This window comes from Planococcus citri, chromosome 3, assembly GCF_950023065.1.
Source record: "Planococcus citri chromosome 3, ihPlaCitr1.1, whole genome shotgun sequence".
In the NCBI taxonomy this organism is placed as follows: domain Eukaryota; kingdom Metazoa; phylum Arthropoda; class Insecta; order Hemiptera; family Pseudococcidae; genus Planococcus; species Planococcus citri.
The window spans coordinates 564679-584749 of NC_088679.1; the positions used below are offsets into that span (position 1 = coordinate 564679).

Consider the following 20071-nt stretch of genomic DNA (forward strand, 5'->3'; position numbering starts at 1 on the left):
AATCGTGTTTTTTTGGGGAGGGGGAGACTAATCGACTCGGAAGCAGTGAAAGCCGCTTTTGACATTTTTCCCCACCTTTTTAAGGTTAGGTATTTAACACAAGTTTGAAATACGAGTACCTACGAGTAGGTCTAAATTCGTATCGTTTTTGTGAGTCATACAAAAACCCTCGGAAAGACGAAAAAAGTTCAGAAATGGTTTTCGTAGATCCGAGTGGATGTAATAGGTACCTATACGAATATACGATCGATTACGAGTACCTATCAGTATTATCACCAATTTTTTTGGAACTTATTTTTTTTGATCTTCAATGTAAAGTTTGAAATACGAAACCTGAGTAAGTACAGGAAAGTGATGGTCAAAAAAGTCAAACATGGTCCATCTTAGTCGTAGTATGGAAGTTTAACGATGATCAAACTGACGAAACCAAGTTCAAGTCGATCGACGATCGTGTTGATACAGCTCGATGGGCGATAACAGTATACTCGTATTCACGTGGTGGTACATCGCGCATGTATGTATTTCTTCATGTAGACGGTACCTATGTACTGTAGAGTGTAGATAGTACCGTCTACCGTATGTACATTGTACATCGTAATATAGGTAATATGTAATACTGTATACCATACCAAACCAAACTATAACAAAATAAGTACGAAGACGTAGGTACCCGTGTAGTATTTAGTATCTATTTACATTGCATGTGTAATGTGTATAGTACGAGTAGATACGTCGCGTCGCGTCGCGTCTCGTCTCTCGTCGGTAATTCGGTATCGTCAATGAGAGGTAGGGACAGGGAGTTGTGTACGCCACTCGCCAAGTGACGTAAACGCTAGTCTAGTTGGTAACACGAGTACCTAGATACTCGCCATACGCCATACCATTACTTACTCGATGTACTTGGCGAACAGTACGTACTCGTACTCGTAGAATGTAATAGGTACATCGCGTAATATTCAGTGTTATACGCTAGTACTCGCGCGGTGTGTTATCGTGTAATTTTGAGCAGCGTCGCGCCGCGTCGCCGCTTCGTCAAATACGAGTACTCGTACTCGTACTCGTACATGTACCTCGACTTACGCGTGTACATAGCTCTATCGCCCTGTGGCTCAATGTGCTGGTGAAAATTCGAGTGAAAAGTAATGCGAGTTTGCTCATCGCTTCGTCGCGCCGCGATCTTTCACGTGCAGTGTCAATTTTCAAGTAGGTAGTGTACCTATCGTACCTCTACCTCTACCTCTACCTCTACCTCTACCTATACTACGAGTGCTCAGTGCTATAGCCAATACCCATCCACCTACCTATTGGGCTGCTTGGGCTGCTTGGGCCGCTTGATCGAGTGTTACGATACCTACGAGTATTTCTGGCGCGTTAAACGTACAGAAATCAACGTAAACCTGGCTACCTTCGCCAAGAACGCCGCCGCCTTACACATTAGAATCGTGCCTTGGTGCGCGGCGCGAAAGATCGACTTGGTAGGTAACCTGGCTCATGGGCTGCGACTGCGGCTGCAGATATACGTGTAGATAATTCGGGTGTACAGTTCACATATACTCGTACAAATATTTCAAGTGCCGATGTACTCGCAAAGTTAAACAAACGTTTATTAGCCATTCGGTGTGATAAGTGATAACTATACCTACTCGGTACTCGGTACTCGTACGTAATACGTTTGTGTGTTTGGTGTTTGGTGAATTGGTGTAGCCTACATATAGTGTATAGTGTACGGTGTGTGGTGTAGGTGTACTTAATGGTGCGTCTGTGAAGTGTTTATGGTTTTCCAACGGATATGTTGTTCAACCGCCACAGATGTACGCTGGTACCATATACTCGTACGACGTACGTGTAGAACTATGTAACGGCGATTAGTTTGACAGACAATAATGCTATCGTCGTGTTCTTCATCGATAACGTAGAAAAAAAAATCAAAAAGAAAGAAAAAACAAACAAAATAACTACCCAGCACCTCTAAATACCTATACCAATTACTTTTCGACAAGTGCGACACGACGACGTGCCAGTTGGTATTTTCTGTCAGCGATACATATCTACCTACCTATTCGAGACTCGAGTACTCGCTAATGTTATTTAAACCGCAATATGTTCAACTTGATGCGAGTATCTAGTTGCGGTTTTCAAGCTGGTAAAATACGAGGCGACGTGAAAGAAGATTATTCCATTGTACTCGTATAGCGTACTGTATAGCATAGCCGCATAGCCGCATAGCCGTTGGAAAAATTGGTGAGTACTATAAGCACTAAGCACCTCTACCTACGCATAAAATTGATGTACAATAACACATCTTTCATTCTATTCAATTCAAGTACATACGTACGAGTATATATATCTACCTACTTATTAAGTTTAGTGACTGTATCGTTATCTACTTACGTGATAGTCTTACGTCTTACCTTCAAACACTTACGCTTACTTACTTACTCGTATAGGGATCTACCTACTATGTAAATAGTAAGAAAAACTGAGCATAGGTTCGTAAATAGTTTGCATGCATGATGCGCGTGTACCAGTTCGCAGTTGGCAGTTGGCAGCCATTTAATGCCTACTTGATGAGATACTTGATTGCTGATTATACTCGTATTACGCAAGGGGACACAGCATAGTATAGGTACGGGATAAAGACGTGAAATATCGAATACGCGACAAAATTACACGCATGTCGTAAAAAACAGGCATTCCTACTGAAAGTTTTGTTTCTTCTATATTAAATTTGTTAGGTGGTCCTACACAGTGTTGACGAAAAAACACCATGTGATCTATCTACATTCTACGTATAGGTGTAGATGTAGCACTGTAGTGTAAGTACTGAGTAGGTAAGTATAGGTACTTACGAGTATACCGTGCGTACACATCGGGTGGTGGCAACATACTTACGGTATTCTTTTACTTACTCGTATGTAGTTTGAAATTTATGAGAAACAGTTAACAGTACCGTAGATGTCTTTTACGAGTATACGAGCATACCTACATATGTATACATATGTAGGTATATACAGTCTCGATATCCTGTTTAATTGACTGCGAATGCGATACGTCTTCGTCATCCGCAATCTGCATTTTACAAGCTCAAAAGTGCTGGCACTACACTTTTGCTTAGTTCTCGGGCTCGCTTTTCAATGGTTTGGCTTTGGGTTTGGGTTATTCTTACTCGAGCGTCAGAATCAGACTCCAAAAAACAAAACGCTGCATCTCCAATATTTCAAGAGCAATTCTATTCGATTCGAGTAGGTACATCTATGTACTTATACCTACTCTTAGTCCCCATTAGATGCCAACTACCTACCTAGGGACCTAAACAATCTCGGATATCTCAACACTCGGATGTGTAGCGAACAAACATTTTGACAATTTGAGACGCTCCTCAAAAGAAAGTCTTTCAAATATTTTACTTCAGTAGGTACTGTACCTATACCTATATATAGCAAGGTTTCTTCGCTTTCCCTTTTCGACACCGAATTATTTGGAGGAGTTTCGAAGAGCACTTCAAAGATGGTCATTAGGCCGGCCGGCCTAGGTACTACAAGCTTACCTACTCGTATATTAATATGATAGACTATACTACCCACCACCACCTAGCTAGAATACTCGTATCTATAGTCTCACTACACGAATTGTGGGTATTTACTCGTAAAACTGTTGCGATTGATTTGGGAACATTTTCATGCGCTTCCAATCTAAATACATAAATGTATACTCGTACGTTTATTCGAGCGTGATTTCTCTACCCCCTCCCCCCATCCCTCCCGGTAAAGTATAAGTAGGTATGCGTGACATAAAAAAAATTGCCAAATCATCGTCCAACTGCTCATTTTTCATTTTTCATTCTTCAAGAAACGTCTATGTAGGTGTAGGTATTGCTCGATTTTTCAGTAGGTAGATAGAGGTACAGTGCACCGTAGGTAGCTGGTAGGTAATAGGTATATCGTTTTTGGAACTCGAAAACAGAAGATTGAGCATACCTACATATTTCGCTATCTAACTCGTATACCTATTCATGAAACGCAACGCGACGCGACGCGACGGCGGTTGTTGCCCTCCCAGCGTGTTTTTATTTATGGCAATTGGCACCGGTGCGGCGATGATTTTTCCATTAAGAAAGCAATCCCGTTTAGATTAGAATATATCGAGCCGCACGTTTTTTCCTCTTCCCTCTGCTGTTTTGATGTACATGACGAAAACCCGCAGCATCTTGATGAAAATGTAAAAGCGATCAGGCGGCACGTCGCGTCGTATCGCATCAACAACAGCAAATTTTTTACTAGTGCGGCGTAGTGCACTGACACTCCTACTGACGAATAGCGGTATTTTATTCCTTTTTTTTTTTTTATCGTACCGTATTGTATGTAGAAGACCGTGCAAATTGATATAGATACTCGTGTCTCGTACATTAGCCAAAACTTGAGATTAAACAGCGCGTCCATGACTCTTTATTATAGGAATAGCTTATTTCTCATAATTTTGAAAAATCGATACGAAAAATGAACCATTCCGGGTGAAAACCATATTTATCTGCTCGTATTTGGATGGATCGTGAAAAAAAAGTCGGTTGATTTCGACCAAACTCGGCAGAGCCCTTCATTTTGGGTTGAAAGTCACCCACATGCGAACAATTTTTGCTCCGAGGGTGCCTCTGGAAGGGAGATTTGTGCTCTCAAAGAGGGGTCGTTTTCAAAAAAATCGTATTTCGAAAATTTTTAATCGAAGAAATATTTTGGAACGCGGTGATGCCAATTTTTGTATAGATACCTAGGTAATTATTTTCACCAATTACAAAAAATCGAAAAAATATCGTTACCTACTTCTTATCGTTAGCTATAGTTACTCGTATATTTAACGAAACAAGACCTCGAAATATGCCACTAGCAAAAATTCCAGATACCAAAATTGACCTACTTTTTGAATTTTTGACGAATTTTGGAAAATTCAAAATTTGATCAGATAGGTAGAAATAAAAGGATGAAATTATATTTTCACTCTATTTTAGACCTCTATAGTCGATTAGTAATTGTTTGGAATCGTATAGGAGCCTCCAGCAGATTTTTGGACCGTAAAAATTGAATTCGCGGGTTCAAATCCTAAATTTTCTGCAGTGATTACTATATATATATTTTTTTTGAATTAAAAATTCATTGTTTGCGCGTAGGCGTAAAAGGAAAAAAAGAAAATTTGGTTCGCACCATATTAGAGATTGTTTCAAACCATTCTGGAGTCTCCGGCAGGTATTCGGATCTTCAGTTTTTAATTTTTTGGACCGGCACAAATCACTTTGAAAATGTGTGCCTAAATCGATCAGAAATTAATCTGGGTGCATTACTTATTTTGCGAGTGTTAATTTTTTGCATAGCTTCTCGGTGCATATTCGTAAACATGTACTCATCGTAGATCCGGAGTTGATATCGATAGTTAATGATCAGTTTCATTAGTATGTAGGTATTTATTTTTACATCTAGTAAGGCAGTAATGTACAGTAACCTTAACTGTGCAATTCATTCGCTGCTGAAGGTATTTATTTATTTAACCATCATAACCTATCTGTATTTGTATCTATGTCCGTTCAATCAATGGGCGAATACCTTACTCTCGCGCGGTACTTCCTGAGCGACTCCGACTGGCATGGCTGTGGCTGTGGCTACTCGTTACTCGTTATGTGGACTACCTTGCTTTAAGAACTTCTCCTGGTGCTTATTACGCGTGTATGTGCATGTGTATGTGTATGTGTGCTGCCTCCAAGTACATACATGCATACGAGTAGTAAGTGCTAGACTATACATCATGTACGAGTATGTACCTACATGCAATGCAATGTATCCACTCGTACATTTACGTTGGTGAGTTAGTAATCGCCGCATTCGCCATTCGCCAATCGGCATAATGAAAAATGGAACCAAGGCCTTGGTAGTTGGGCGCTTGGCGCTTCTTTCCCATTCGCGGTTCAATCGCGATCTGCCATCAGTGCCATCTGCCCGACAGAAACGAATAATTCATAAATTCATCGTTCGTACTGTGTCTGTCTATGATGTGGAAGAGCCGAAGAGGTGGAGAAGGAGGGGATAAAATTTGTTAGGTAACATGTGGGCATGTGGTTCGTTTTAAAGTCGTGTCTATGAAAGCTAAAGTAGAGTAGAGTACCTAGGTGTAGGTACCTACCTACCTATTGTACTCGTAGGTGCGTTCGAGTCATTACATTATATATTTATGAAAGGGTGCCTAAAACTGAGGCCATCTTGTTCGGCGGTAGAAAGGACTTATGCGCATGTGGTAGGGTAATACCTAGCACGAGCAGTCTGGTAGACAGCTAGGCGGACAAGCGAAAAGTAATTTGCAGCGAGAAACATGCTTCGAATGAAGGGGGCATTCGCGAGAATTTATGCTGCGTTTTGTGTTAGACGAATTTACATGTTCAATGTCGATACGCATTAAGTATGTAGTAATGGTTAACACGATGCTGTTTGAAACTGTTGCGAATGCCATCGAGAGTGCATCAGGTAAAAGACACTCGCCAGCATTCGTAAATTTTGCTCCCCTATCCCTATCGCATAGCGCTATGCACTATGCACCTACTACATAATTCAGCTGAATTTTCCAAAACCGAGTTCGTGTTTCAATAAGACACTCATCCTAACGACGATACGATAGGTATCCAGCAGTTTTAAAATTGTCTTTTACGAGCGCGAATGTGATAAAAGTTACGAGTAGATAACGATGAAAAATGAACATTACTACTCTATTTACGTAGGTGGGTGGTACAGGTAGATACCTCAGAATATTTTCAACTCGAATTCAGACACGAATGGAGAACCCTCTGAATACCTAATCATCATAACTAGTACCTATAGCTGTATCTAAAATCCATCGCATATACTACGTGCTTTCTTTGTTTTTATTTTAATTTTCCAAAAGTACTCGTAGGTACATTGCATACTCGTATTATTTTCCCAATCTCCACGGTCCACGCGCACTAACTATTATTATTTGATTTCGATTGTTCGCAGGCGTTTTCCACCAAAATGGTATTAGTAGTTCCAGAACAATCTCAACGACCGTATCGGTTCGGTATGACACTACTATGTGTCGGAGCGTTATTTAATTGGTTGGGTTTAGCTGACACGTACTCGGATCCAGTTCCAGCCATCAGATACATAGGGGTTGGTTTAATAGCTGCTGGAGCGAGCCTAATATGTATGGCTATGTGTTTCTGGATGAGAAATATCCACGATCCCAATAGTAATGGCGATTACGATGTAAGTACTATCAAATTTTGCGAATATTACATACCTATAAGTACTTTTACTTATGTACCTCGGTACCTACTGTACACCTATAAGTACCTACTTGGTACTGCGGTTGAAAATAAGCGTGAATTCATTTCATAAAACTAATCTTATCAGACATAATTTTAAAGTGATTGATAAAAAAAAAAAAAAAAAAAAACTGTATGTAACTCGGATAAAGTAGGTAGTTATATATGTTTATGGTAGGTAGAGGTACCTAAATGGATAAGTATAGCTATCCGTACGTGTAGACGAGTATCTACCAAATGCACACCTCGTGTATTTTCGTTTCCATTTGTACCCAAACTGGGTACCTATATCGTGTTCATAGTCGTTTGAAAAACCAAATCGATCATCCGATTTTACTCGTACATAATTTGAATCGAATTGAAGTGGTGTGTAAGTACCTAGCTAAGTGTAAGTAATAGGTATACATACACAAATTCGAATGCTGGGTAGTGGGTACTAAAATAGGTACCTACTTAATTCGGCAGCTACCCAACACCGCGCGTTGTTTACATTTTGGTTACAACGAACAAACTGTTGTGATTAATAACAAGGCCACTCGAATACCATACCATGACATTAAAATATACCTAGTATGAAAAATACTAGTAGGCACTCGCACTCGTAGATACGAGAACATGATTAGCGGATAATGTGCCTACCTATCTGTGTAATACTTATGAATTACGAGTAGATAAACATTCTAATTAGGTATCGATTTATACGAATACGAGTATAGTTATACGATCTAGTGTACCTAGACCCTAGACCTATCATCTTACCTTACTTTGCTTTCCAGATTTCCTCGGACCCGATCCACGTAATTTCTTCGGACCCGACATTGGAAAAGCCCCCCGAATATGCTTCGGTTGTGGACGTTCCGCCGTGTTACGAAGACGCCATCAAGTTGGGTACAACGCCCATCGTATTTCGACTAAAGCAAGCTTTAACGTCGAACGCGCATTTAATAAACCAGAACGCCGAAACTGATAGAGCGGCGTCGAAAAATTACGCGGATCAAAACTATTCGGTGACCACATCGCTGCCGGTGCCAGACAATCAAGATTCCTGCGCACAGGCCGCCGCCACCGCCGCCGCCGCCGACGCTAGACAAATGGAAAAAATAGCGTTACCAGGCGCGTCGTCTCAAAGTCAAAACTCTAGTCAAAATGAAAACACTCTAGCCAAAGTATTTAGAAAAAGTATAAGGGGCATACGCCGATTCAGAAGTGGCAGCGAAGATAGTGATAATTCGTTCGGTCAAGCGTCCAATTTGGAGAACGGATCCGCGCAAGAAACCAATTATGTCGAGTCTACCAAAGTTGATAGATAAATAGAAATAATTACCCACCAAGTTGCTGCGATTTTGTTCGTGTATCTACTATCTACTTAGTATGTACTTATTCGCGTATTTTAGTGAGAGCTTTCATCGTTGCATTTGCGGTAAACGCGTGTGTTAGCCTGGAGACTCCATCGTCATCGCCATGAAATGCGTAAATTATTGACACGATTGACACCTTGCAATAGTTGCATTTTCAAATCCCTTCTCCAAAAAGTCGGGTAACGGGTACCTTACCTATACCTATGTACGGTACATATTGTTATTGAAAAAATACGTACGAACTGATCATCAATCATTCTGTACATTATAGGTGTAGAAATCAACTTTCAATTTATCTAATCGTACAAATTTTTGTTCAAACAGTCGTTATATTCGAGTAGGTACGATTCAGTCTTGTGAAAAGGCTTTTAAAAAACCTTCCATAGGTAGTAGAAGAATTCTGCCTCAGAAATTCATCTTAATTAGGTACCTATGAAAATATATCGCTTAGATAGGCTAATCGACGATCCTCGAACGAATATCTATCAATCTGCGTACTTATAGATAACGATAAGTACCTACTTTACTCACTCGATAATTTCTTTATAACAGAAAAATTTAATGTAATTCATTATTTATCGTATTTTCGAATACGAGACAATAATTCGATTGTGAATTTTCTCAAGAAATAATTTATTATTCGCGGGAATGTTTTTGTTTTTTGTGTAAAAAAAAAATCAAACCAAATCAAGCTATTTACAGTACAGGTAGGTACTTACAAATATGTACATGAAAAACAAAAAAACAAAGAAAAATCCATAACCTAGCAAATGAAAAAGCAGACATGTGAACTATCAAGAATGAAATTTCGTCTTCGCGTTTATAGAAATTATTTATGCTGCTTCGTCGATGAATATAATGTCATTGAACACTGACAATTACAACCAGCAGGACAAAATTTTTGCACTTCGTACCACTTTTTCATATGAAACAAATGACCACCGTGGCCGCAATAAATGCACACATTTGCCAAACCTATATACAAAAAAAAAAAAAAAAAAAAAAAACAACAAATAGAATGAACTTCTTAAAAGAAAAAATCTAACGACTTTACCTTTGACTGATAAACGGCAAATTACGCAATATAAAGCGGGCAATTTACACGTAGAACACATTTTGTCACCGGACGAACTTCGGCATTTCTTGCATTCGGCTCGGAGTTCGATTCCTTTGTGCACGTCAACTTTCGCAGTCTTAACACATTTCATGACCATCGCATGAACGTTGAGTAAGTTCCACCGGTATAAAACATCGGCGTAAGCCTTCTTTACTCTGTCAAATAGCAGTTCATCGCTATCATCCTTCAACGAGCTGTAAACGATTTTGTTGTCATTAAATAATCTCAATAGGTACCCCTATTACACGCGTAAAACAGCGAGTGTTTCTTTGGGCGATACATAAAAGAATTCGGTACTTGGAAGGTTGTATAGATGAATCATTAGCGTCTGCAATTTCACCGTAGTCCACGCAACATTTTCTAAAATCCTCTAATAGTTCGGAGCAAGAATTAGAACGTATGTGTTTTTGAATTGGAAAAGACCACGAGTTCTCCAACGAACTTTCCATCGGATGAATGGTATGATAAGGAGACGCGTTGTGCTACAGATAAAACCATTCGTTAAAAAATCGATCAGTAATCTACTAGTTCGATGCTTCGAATTCGACTAACCGTTTGAAAAACCGTAGGGCATACGCTTTGAATCGATTTTTCGGCGCAGAGATATTTATGAAAAACGCAACATATGGTTGCGGCGGTTTGTATATCGCTTTGTGAAATATAATATTCAATTCTGAAATTATATAGGTAAAAAAAAAAACAACAATTTTAATACGGAACCAAAAATGCGGACTGTTTAAAATGTTGGCTTACATCGATTTCAATATATTTTTCACAAACGGATGATGATTTTTCGAAGGATCGCAGTTGCCAGAGATAGTCGACGCTACGAGTAAAGTCAAATTCCATATCTGCTGCAAGTCCTTCCGACCAGTCATATTGACCATATTCGCGTTATGTTTGCATATGGAAGTCAATTCATTGCCACTAATCCTACGTCCATCAAAACAAAATAATAATTTTCAAAACGTTCACCTTCGAATAATAATACCTACTCGTAATTACGAGTAATATTACAAGTAATGAAATAGGTACTGAACACGAATACGAACAGGTACTTGTTTGCCAAATCGTAATTCAGTAAAAACAAACGCGAAACATCGTATACGATCACAGTTCTTCTGTTCTTATGAGTATTCCTCATTCTTTTAAGCAGTCCTCGTCTAATCATGTATTTCGTTCTAGGTGGCAGGGTACCATTCTAAAAACAAAATTGAAATGATGAAAAAAAAATTACTCGAAGAAAGTTACGTTTTGGTCTTTTAACGAAGTACATAACTGAAGTAACGTAGGCCTACTTTATTTTGCAGATACAATCTCGTCAAGGCTTCGGTTTGTCTTCCAGATAAACTCACTAATCCGCAAACATTTTTGTCAGCAGATAACACTTGCGATTTAGCGAAACAGACCAAAGCGCCTGAAATAAGGAGAGAGATACGAAGATTACTACCTTCCAGAGAAAAATTTCAATCGTAACATGTACTTATACCGACCAGTATGGCAAAATCTGGCACCGCAAGTTCGCGCCGGTAAAAAGTAAGCATCGTGGGTATTACCGAATGGAGAAATTCTATCAGAAAGAGGTCTATCCTTATTAAATAAATTGATTTTATCAGCGTCCGCGGATGTTAACTAAACATTATTACATCGACAAATCACTCAATGCTGGACAATGTTTAAAAAAAATAGGTATTACAAAATACATATAGCGTATTCTTACTGATACCTTTTGCATGGTGGTAATTAAAGTACGCAGACATGCTTCCAAGCAACCTTGATTACTTCTCACTTTGATGTCCGTCGTATCTCTTAAAGCCTGAAGAATATTTTAATGACACGCGTGTAATAGGAGATAGATGATTCGAAATTTCGTACACATACGAAGTACGAATAAATATACGTGTTCGTGTATAAATCGCGCTCACTTCTAATATTTTTAATCGTACTGAATGCGAAACTGTGGTTCCTTGGTCAAACTGAAATATCGGTCCTTTATTTCTAGGATAACTGGGAGGGAAATTGATATGCAAGCAAATGGTTTGACCGTTACACTTGGCAATAGCTGTGCACATTCTTCTTACAATGTCGGTCTAAAAAACACGACGTGTTTTCATTTTAGGTACATCATCATAGGTACGTGTAATATCGAGAAAAACGACGTGATCCAGTTACCTTTTGAATTTGAACGTTAGGAATATTGACAGTTTTCGAAAATTCTTGCTGCAGATTTAGAGGGCCGGAAAACGTGGCGATTGTGTTCTTTACGTCATTGACGTGAGAAGAATTTACTTTCGCTGAATCGGCAGATACACTCTGAGCAGATTTTCGACTACCGGTATCCGATAAGTAATCGCTGTCTTCGTTTTGAATTTTTTTTTCAGAATTCGCTACGTTCGACTGACTTTTTAAAATATCTGAAAACACGACGAAAAAAGATGATTTGAAACGCAAACCGAAATTAATTTACGAGAAATTCAAATTCGTACCGCTCGAATCAAACTTTGATTTCAACTCGACAGAAGCACCATCAACGCAATCAGAGCCATAGTCAGTATTTGGTAAGCGACACAGCTTAACAGATAGAAACGAAAATACAGTATGTAATGTACAAGTGAAAATTAATTTGTCAGCCAAAAAGTAGATTGTCGAAAAATATTAACCTCTTGTAAATATTTGTCAACCTCCCAAATGCGTAATGTTTGATCTTTAGACCAAGTGATCAGCTGGTGTTCGAATTCATCTACGAAATTGAACGAAAACACCATTCTTATAAATTATGTACAATGGCCATTCGTACGGATGAAATGATGGTTTCAAAAATTTTTGCTCACTTTGACGGTAACATCTCCATTGAAAATCCAATACGATTTCGGTATGACCAACAAACGTATGCAGAGGAACGCTACTATTGGTTAAATTCCACAGAAGTAAGGTATTATCACTCTTTTTTGAAGGGGGAATAATCACGGCCAGCATTCCACGTCCAAAGGGCTACATAGCGAGAAATCAAAATAAATAAATAAATAAATAAATAAACAAACAAAAACTTTCGCGATATCGAAGAAATTCGTTGAATATAGAGTTTTCGTTCGTTGATGATAAACGAGTAACTTACAGTATAACTAGCTTTCCACACCGGTGCATCGGCATTAATGATGCATTCGGTTTTGCGAGGATGGTTTATGTCGAAAAACTTTATCGTGCCATCTTGACTGGCGGTGAATAATTTATTTCCGTTTTCCGGGTCCCAGTCGAAAGAATGAATCTAACGATGAGAAAATTGAAAATGAATTATCCATATTCGAAGACAAAAATTTCAAGTACTGTAAGTGAACGTAATTGACTAACACTGGTTAAATGAGCTGATATGTATAGCACAGGCGAAGAAGCTTTTCGTTCATCCCAAATTTTAACATCGCCATTATGGGTGGTGGCTAATAGATGACGAGATGTGCCATTCCATTTGACATTAGAGACAGCAGCTGATTTGTCAAGCAAGATTAAAGTTGTGAAAGTACGCTATAGATAGTTTGGAAATAATTTGTTATCGAGCGAACTTACAAAAAGACGATAAAGAGATCACAGGTTTATGACATTCTCGTATATCCCAGATGTACGTGAACGTGTCCAACGAAGACGAAGCTATAATATTTCGATCTACTGGATGCCAATTCACATCCGTTACAACGCGGGTATGCGCTTTTAAAGAATTATCTACGCATAAATCGCTATCATTTTTCCAGGAAAACAATTCTACTCTAACGTCAGACTGAAAGCAAAAACGTAAATTCGCAATCCGCGACCAATATCGTATCCATGGCATTTCGATCGAAAGTAGCCGGTAGCGGGTAGCGGGTAGGTACTTACACAAAGAGCGAATATATTCTCATGATGACAACTCCATTGCACAGCTCCCGGTTCATTTTTACTTGATCTGGGAAAAGTTACGATTTCATCGATGGGACGACTAAGATGTTTGATACCAAGTACCTGCTTACTGTGAAACAGATATATACGTAGTTAGTTAATAGCGGAGAAATCAAACATCAAACAGGACAAAAATCAACGCATTTCAACATCTCCTCACCCAGGAAGAATTAGCAGATTTCCACGATTATCTAGCGCAATAGATTTGGCCTGAAATCAGACGGCAAATTTATAGAAAATTTAGCTTCAACGCGGCGCATAAATTACGATAGAAAACTTTTTTCGTTACCTTCAGGTCCCTGAATTCGGCGATGGTGAAATCACTACTCCATCTCAGAGCCATAATTTTTTGAATTATCCGGGGGGTGGCGGGGAAATGTTCACCCAAGGCCAATGTAGTACTTCATTTAATTAAACTTGAATTACTCGTATTTTGAAATCAAGAAAATTATTCAAGAGATGAAACTTGGAAAAATTTTCAAAAAATTAATCAAAAGTTTTGTTTTTGTTTTGTTTTGTTATCATTTCTTGTGATAAGAATTCTGATTTCGTTAATTTCGTTTATCGAATATCGATACGGTCATAAGGTAAGAAAGGTTACGTCCGAGTGGTCACATGTCATATCTCACGTTTTCGAATCCGTCACGAAGTGCGTTCCGCGTTTTTCGTTAACGTTAACGACCGTACCTGTAACTGAAACTGAAATAACTAATTGAACTTTTTTTTGCAAAGTTGCCAATGTTGCCACTGCTGAACAAACAAAAGTAGCGTTGGAGATTAGAAAATTAATTTTGTGATTACGTGATTAGTGATTATGTCAATATGCCCGGCAGTTGATGGTTTGGTAAAATATTGGTTTGGTTAATGAATGAATTGCTGAATTTCGCGTTTGATATTTGTGTTTTAAATAATTGTATTCGAATTTCTCACTATTAATTTTGAAATACATCAAAAATCTCTTCTCCACTTCTTTCAGACTATGTCACGCTGATAACTTTAATTCACTCGCGGAAGTGTCTAGAAAAGTTATTTCCTTTGCGATTTCAAAGTTGGCAGTTCATTTGAATCGGAAATAATATTATGGAAGGTACGATAATTTGAAAACTCATCTTGAAATTTTCACATCATTCTGTTCTTTCAATCATTTTATTCTTGTTGCGTACTCGTAGGTGGGCAAACGCAACACAACATCGAGCCCGTGTCCTTAGATAATGATCATCGATGTAAAAAACGTATTAGAGAAACGAAACGAAAAGCGAGACCAGGTTTGATGACTCAAATTTCATAGGTAATTTTCCAAGTACTCGAGTAATAGACTTTGATAACGTTGTACTACTCGTAGAGTTGGACAAAGAGGCGTGGTATCAAGCGAAGTATGCCGACCACTTCGATGAATTTAAAAGATTTGAGGACAACACGGAAAGAATCTCGGTGAAATGCGTTTCGCCGGAGGAATTCATCGAACGTTTCGAAAAACCGTACAAGCCAGTTGTAATTCAAGGCGCAACGGATCATTGGAAAGCAACCGAAAAATGGACCGTACCCGTTCGTAGTGAATTATAATTCGTGTTTTCATTATTTTTGTTGTTGTTTTTTCTCAAGGATAATTTGTGCTTACTGTTATCCCTACGCAGAAATTATACAAGAAATACCGCAATCAAAAATTCAAATGCGGAGAAGACAACGAAGGATACAGTGTGAAGATGAAGATGAAATACTATATTAATTATATGGTGTCCAACAAAGATGATAGTCCATTATATATTTTCGATAGTAGTTTTGGAGAAGTAAGCTGAAAACGTATTGTTTTTTTGATCTTGCATGCTGGTGTTGAAATGAGCATTTGATGAAAATTTTCAAATTTCAGCATCCCAGAAGAAAAAAATTATTATTAGATTACACGATACCCCGCTACTTTCAAGACGATCTGTTCAAGTACGCTGGTGAAGCCAGACGGCCTCCTTACAGGTGGTTTGTGATGGGACCCGGCAGATCTGGAACTGGAATCCATATAGATCCCCTGGGTACTAGCGCGTGGAACGCCTTGATTACGGGTCATAAAAGGTAAATTTTGCCAATTGTGGTAATTCATCGAGGGTTTTTTGAATATCAAAACATTTCAATTTCCATTCATCTTACTATGCAGATGGTGTTTATTTCCTACCCATACTCCTAAGGAATTGATCAAAGTAACTTCGGCCGAAGGAGGTAAACAAAGAGACGAAGCTATTACATGGTTTAAAGTTATTTATCCTCGAACAAAACTGCCTAGCTGGCCTAAAAACTGCCAACCGGTGAGATTATCACACGACTCTTTTGTACCGTAATTCGAGGTTTCGTGTAAAAGCTTGCTAATATAGTGTATGTATTTCTCATTTTTAGATTGAAATATTACAAGGACCTGGTGATACGGTCTTTGTTCCCGGTGGATGGTGGCACGTTGTATTAAATTTGGATTTAACGATCGCCGTTACTCAGAATTTTTGCAGTCGAACTAATTTCCCCGTAGTATGGCATAAAACGCTTCGTGGTAGACCAAAGTTATCGAAAAAGTGGTATAAGCGTTTAAAGGTAAATTGTTACGAAAATTTCGTAAAAATCATTTTAATACTTACATATTTTTATCGAAGATTTCTTAGACTCTTCGTTATTATTTTTTTGGTATAGAAAGAAGAGCCTGAATTAGCGGCAATTGCGGACAGTATAGATTTAAAACAAGATACTGGCATCGCATCTGATAGCTCGAGTTGTTCATCATCGAGCAGCTCTTCAAGTGATTCTTCAGATATGTCTTCCTCATCTAGTGATAGTGACGAAAGCGATAGTGACAGTGGACAAGAATCGTTGTCAGCTCATAAAAAAAGGTTTATTTCAAACCAATAATTTCTGTCAATACGTATGTCATCTGTATTATGGCTGTGTGTTTTATTGATCGAGTAATTAAACATTTTCAGAAGAAAAATGTCCTCCAGATAATGATGAAAAATGCTCTGTTTCATAAGGTTGGTATTGAATTTCTACTCGAATGTCATTGCTTATTGTAGTGTAGTTTCTGTTATGTATTTGATATGAAATTATTCGTGTGTCCGCTTTCAATTTGTGTTGCATAAATCTGTTGTTCGGAATGTTCTGATTATCAACGTACAGTTATAACTTATAAGTTTGAAGATGAACGTAACGTACATATTAAATTACAGAAAGATTATGATATGCATAAATACATATGTACTTATTATTTAAATGTAAGATTTGCAGTAATATTCCAAAGTATTTATATCATGTATTTCGTGTTTTCAGACTGGAAGTTGAATTCTTCAGAAACTTCACCTTAAAGCGTCAATTCATTATCATTTCAATTTTCACTGTTCAATTTTTGGTTCAACTTGATGCGCTAGTACCTTGGATATGTCTATGGAAACGAATTATAAATGGAAAGAAAATTTTAAAATTCAAGCTGCAGTCATTTATTTAATGGATGGCATCCCATCGATAAATTATTTTGCAAAGCTGTGTAATAATTGATCTGAAACTAAGAGTGAATATTTTGAGTTGAAACTTGTTTTTTATTGCGTGTTTGCTGCAGTCATTTTAAAATGTGAGTTGTTTCGCACGACTTTGAACATTGAGGCGGATAAAGAAAAAGAAAAAAAACGAGTGTAAGCGAAGCAAACACAGCCAAGAGGTAATATATTCGCGTCGAAATTTTGTATTGAAATTCGTATCGTAGTAACGCAGATGACATGCAAAAACTGTGACATTTTCACACCATGAATTTCGAAAATTACGTTCGAGGTGAAATACGAAGAAATGTATGTAGGACCTAATCAGACTGGCATGTACGATTGTACGCCACCTAAATACGCATCACAGAATTAATTCTCGACGTCTTTGAAAGTTTGAAATTTCTTAAGCATTCGATTGCAAAATTCGAATCATTTCAAGCAGACGAGTTGTGACCCTATTCAGAATACGCGACGCGAAATAACTGCAGACAGCTGCGAATCAACGTTTTATTAATCATAAAGAAGTAAGTACAAATTAATCAAGACCATAAAAAATGATGAGAAATACTCGTAGCAAAACATTTATTCAAATTCTCACGGTGTCCGATCCGACTCCAACCGAATTCGGAAGCTTTGAGGGCACTTCGGGTAAACCTAAAACAGGCCGTTAATAATAACGAATCAATCTCAAATATGGAAAAGAGTATCGTTAGCAACATACGCCACCATACCGTCCAAATCGACTTTGTTTTCTTGTGTTCTTCGACCCGGCGATGGCGGTTCGTGTGGAATCGATGGCACATCGTCCAGCAATAATTCTGCTAGTTCGTTTTCCAATTCCATTTCGTTTTGAGGTATCACAACTTGACCCAAAGTTTCTTGAATATCGTTATGCAAATCTAACACCTACAAAAACGATGGCGGTATTTTATCTTTCAATAGAAAAAAATCGCAAGTTCTACACGCGTCATTTATCAAATTACTTTTTCGATTTCGTCCATGGTATGATCAACATTATCCAGATTCAAGCCAGCTTTATTTATTCTTGTCTTCAAGGCATTAGCACCAACTTTATACGATTCTAAAATCTAAAATGAAATTTCAAACGATTAACCATTTTAGAAGAAAATTGAAAATAGGACTACGATAGTACCTATAATTTTCTCATAAAAAACTCACTTGAGAATCAGCTTCGGTATCTTGAACCTTGTACAATAAACTTTGAATATTTTCTAGCACATTAGTCAGTTTATTGATTCGTTTCTCCAGGTCTTTCTGCTTACGCAACGTATTTTTCGCCTTAAAGTTTATCAAAGTGATTTAATATAGGCGAAAATCATATCGTATGATTGTAACAATAAATAATTACCGTGTTTCTCATCTTCTGCCTCAGGTAGTTCTTCACTTCGATTTGTAAATTTTCTTTTTCAGTTTCAGCAGTCCGTAATTGATCAATTAACGATTGTTCTTTTCTTTGCAAAATGTAGATTGATATATCCGCTTCGCTTATCAGAGGTCCGGTGTGATTATCGGATCTGAATTTGATGAGATGCACGTGACAGTGCTTATTTTCGAAATAAACTTCAGCTTTGCCACATAACTGCAGCCCATGAATTAACAATTTGATAGTTTTCATATCTACGTTGACGTTCAATTTTTTACAAAATAACTCTCTGATTGTGTCGTATGTAAAAATATCTTTCGCTCCATCGACTACTTTGTACAGATTTTCAGATTGTTCCTGAAAAAATAATTACAATAGATAAATTGGAAATCTCCGGAATACCTATAGGTAAATATAACTTATGAACAAAGAATCGTTTACTTTGAGTGCGGCCATGTGAATATATTCAACACTATCGTCGATTTCGACGGTAGGAGAACTAACGACCTCCGCTGCTTTTTTTAATGACCATTTGAATGGACTACTGATCAACTTATTTACAGCCCAGCCTACCCACGTATTGTTTGACGAACTTTGTTCAAAACTGGATAAATCTTGAATAGCACCTTCCCTGAAAAAAATACGAGATATATTTGCCGAATTCAGAAAAAATAACACTCGGTGACAAGTATTTACCTAATCATATCCTCCAAAACTATCGCCAAGCAAGAAGGAGTTTTTTCATTCCTCGTAAAAAAATGCTTCAAATGATTCAAGTTGAAATAACACTGCTTTGTTTGAGTACAGAAATAACTGATGTTATCTTTCCAGAACACCATTTTATTATCGTAATTCAACGGATTCAAATCACGACTACGAAATGGAGCAAACCAAGCGTCCATTTTCATGTTATCGTCCCAGAATTTTGGTTTCACTAGACAATCGGAAACATTTCTAGGAGTTTTAGATAGAGCTAGCGGAGACGTCATTATGGTAAAATCCACGAATATTCGTGCAAATTGAAGATTATATGAAAAAAATACGAAAACGTGCAAATTCAAGTCTCAAGATCGCACCACACATTTTACAATAAGAAACCAAAGTGAAGTAATTCGTTTCCCGAAATGAAAATTTTTTGAAAAATAAAAGCACGATGAAATAGAATAATGAAAAATATTTATAAATTAAAATTATCAGAAATTTCGAAGAAGCTGATAACGGGAAACCGCGACTAAGCGACTACCGCGACATTTGATCACCTGGGCGACGTGTGGTGAAACTAAATGTAACAACAAACGTTTGGATTAGTTGAACCGAATGCCGTTCGGGAAGTGGGAAGCGCTAGTATCGCGACCAATTTTTATCGAATTGGCAAACAGCGCAGACTACTGCTATAACGCGTAATTAAAATCACGCATCGATATTTTCGTTTACTAACAAGGCTTCGTCTTTCACATTCTTTTT

At 37.9% G+C, this 20071-nt stretch overlaps 4 protein-coding genes across 6 annotated transcripts; 2 read left to right on the forward strand and 2 right to left on the reverse strand.

Annotated features, from left to right (window-relative positions):
- The first annotated feature begins 768 nt into the window (after positions 1 to 768).
- On the forward strand, positions 769 to 13275 carry LOC135839615 (uncharacterized). Of its 3 annotated transcripts, none has more exons than XM_065355719.1 (5): positions 769 to 1203; positions 7011 to 7259; positions 8095 to 11076; positions 11175 to 11329; positions 12175 to 13275. In XM_065355719.1, exons 2-3 carry the CDS (start codon positions 7026 to 7028, stop codon positions 8626 to 8628), a joined length of 768 nt encoding a protein of 255 aa, XP_065211791.1. In that variant the 5' UTR covers positions 769 to 1203; positions 7011 to 7025; the 3' UTR covers positions 8629 to 11076; positions 11175 to 11329; positions 12175 to 13275. The 3 variants fall into 3 exon arrangements, with proteins under 3 accessions (XP_065211791.1, XP_065211790.1, XP_065211789.1); XM_065355718.1 differs by having other exon boundaries at positions 779 to 2241; XM_065355717.1 differs by lacking the exon at positions 769 to 1203 and adding an exon at positions 5581 to 5769.
- Positions 9001 to 14237, reverse strand: Wdr59 (WD repeat domain 59). Its single transcript, XM_065355705.1, has 20 exons — positions 14010 to 14237; positions 13881 to 13930; positions 13661 to 13790; positions 13355 to 13562; positions 13142 to 13275; positions 12909 to 13058; positions 12625 to 12784; positions 12454 to 12533; positions 12280 to 12364; positions 11966 to 12207; positions 11719 to 11883; positions 11520 to 11609; positions 11287 to 11425; positions 11092 to 11210; positions 10846 to 10994; positions 10547 to 10726; positions 10346 to 10466; positions 10091 to 10275; positions 9731 to 9987; positions 9001 to 9651 (listed from the first exon to the last, which is right to left on the reverse strand). The coding sequence occupies exons 1-20, from the start codon at positions 14061 to 14063 to the stop codon at positions 9506 to 9508; spliced, it is 2844 nt and encodes a 947-aa protein (XP_065211777.1). The 5' UTR covers positions 14064 to 14237; the 3' UTR covers positions 9001 to 9505.
- A 276-nt stretch (positions 14238 to 14513) lies between these two features.
- On the forward strand, positions 14514 to 17275 carry PSR (Bifunctional arginine demethylase and lysyl-hydroxylase PSR). Its single transcript, XM_065355716.1, has 10 exons — positions 14514 to 14807; positions 14890 to 14985; positions 15063 to 15265; positions 15355 to 15507; positions 15588 to 15784; positions 15867 to 16014; positions 16103 to 16291; positions 16388 to 16584; positions 16675 to 16722; positions 17018 to 17275. Exons 1-9 carry the CDS (start codon positions 14801 to 14803, stop codon positions 16694 to 16696), a joined length of 1212 nt encoding a protein of 403 aa, XP_065211788.1. The 5' UTR covers positions 14514 to 14800; the 3' UTR covers positions 16697 to 16722; positions 17018 to 17275.
- A 441-nt stretch (positions 17276 to 17716) lies between these two features.
- LOC135839611 (charged multivesicular body protein 7) lies at positions 17717 to 19861 on the reverse strand. Its single transcript, XM_065355711.1, has 7 exons — positions 19304 to 19861; positions 19049 to 19238; positions 18593 to 18964; positions 18403 to 18522; positions 18207 to 18311; positions 17955 to 18129; positions 17717 to 17877 (listed from the first exon to the last, which is right to left on the reverse strand). Exons 1-7 carry the CDS (start codon positions 19594 to 19596, stop codon positions 17810 to 17812), a joined length of 1323 nt encoding a protein of 440 aa, XP_065211783.1. The 5' UTR covers positions 19597 to 19861; the 3' UTR covers positions 17717 to 17809.
- Positions 19862 to 20071: the final 210 nt, after the last annotated feature.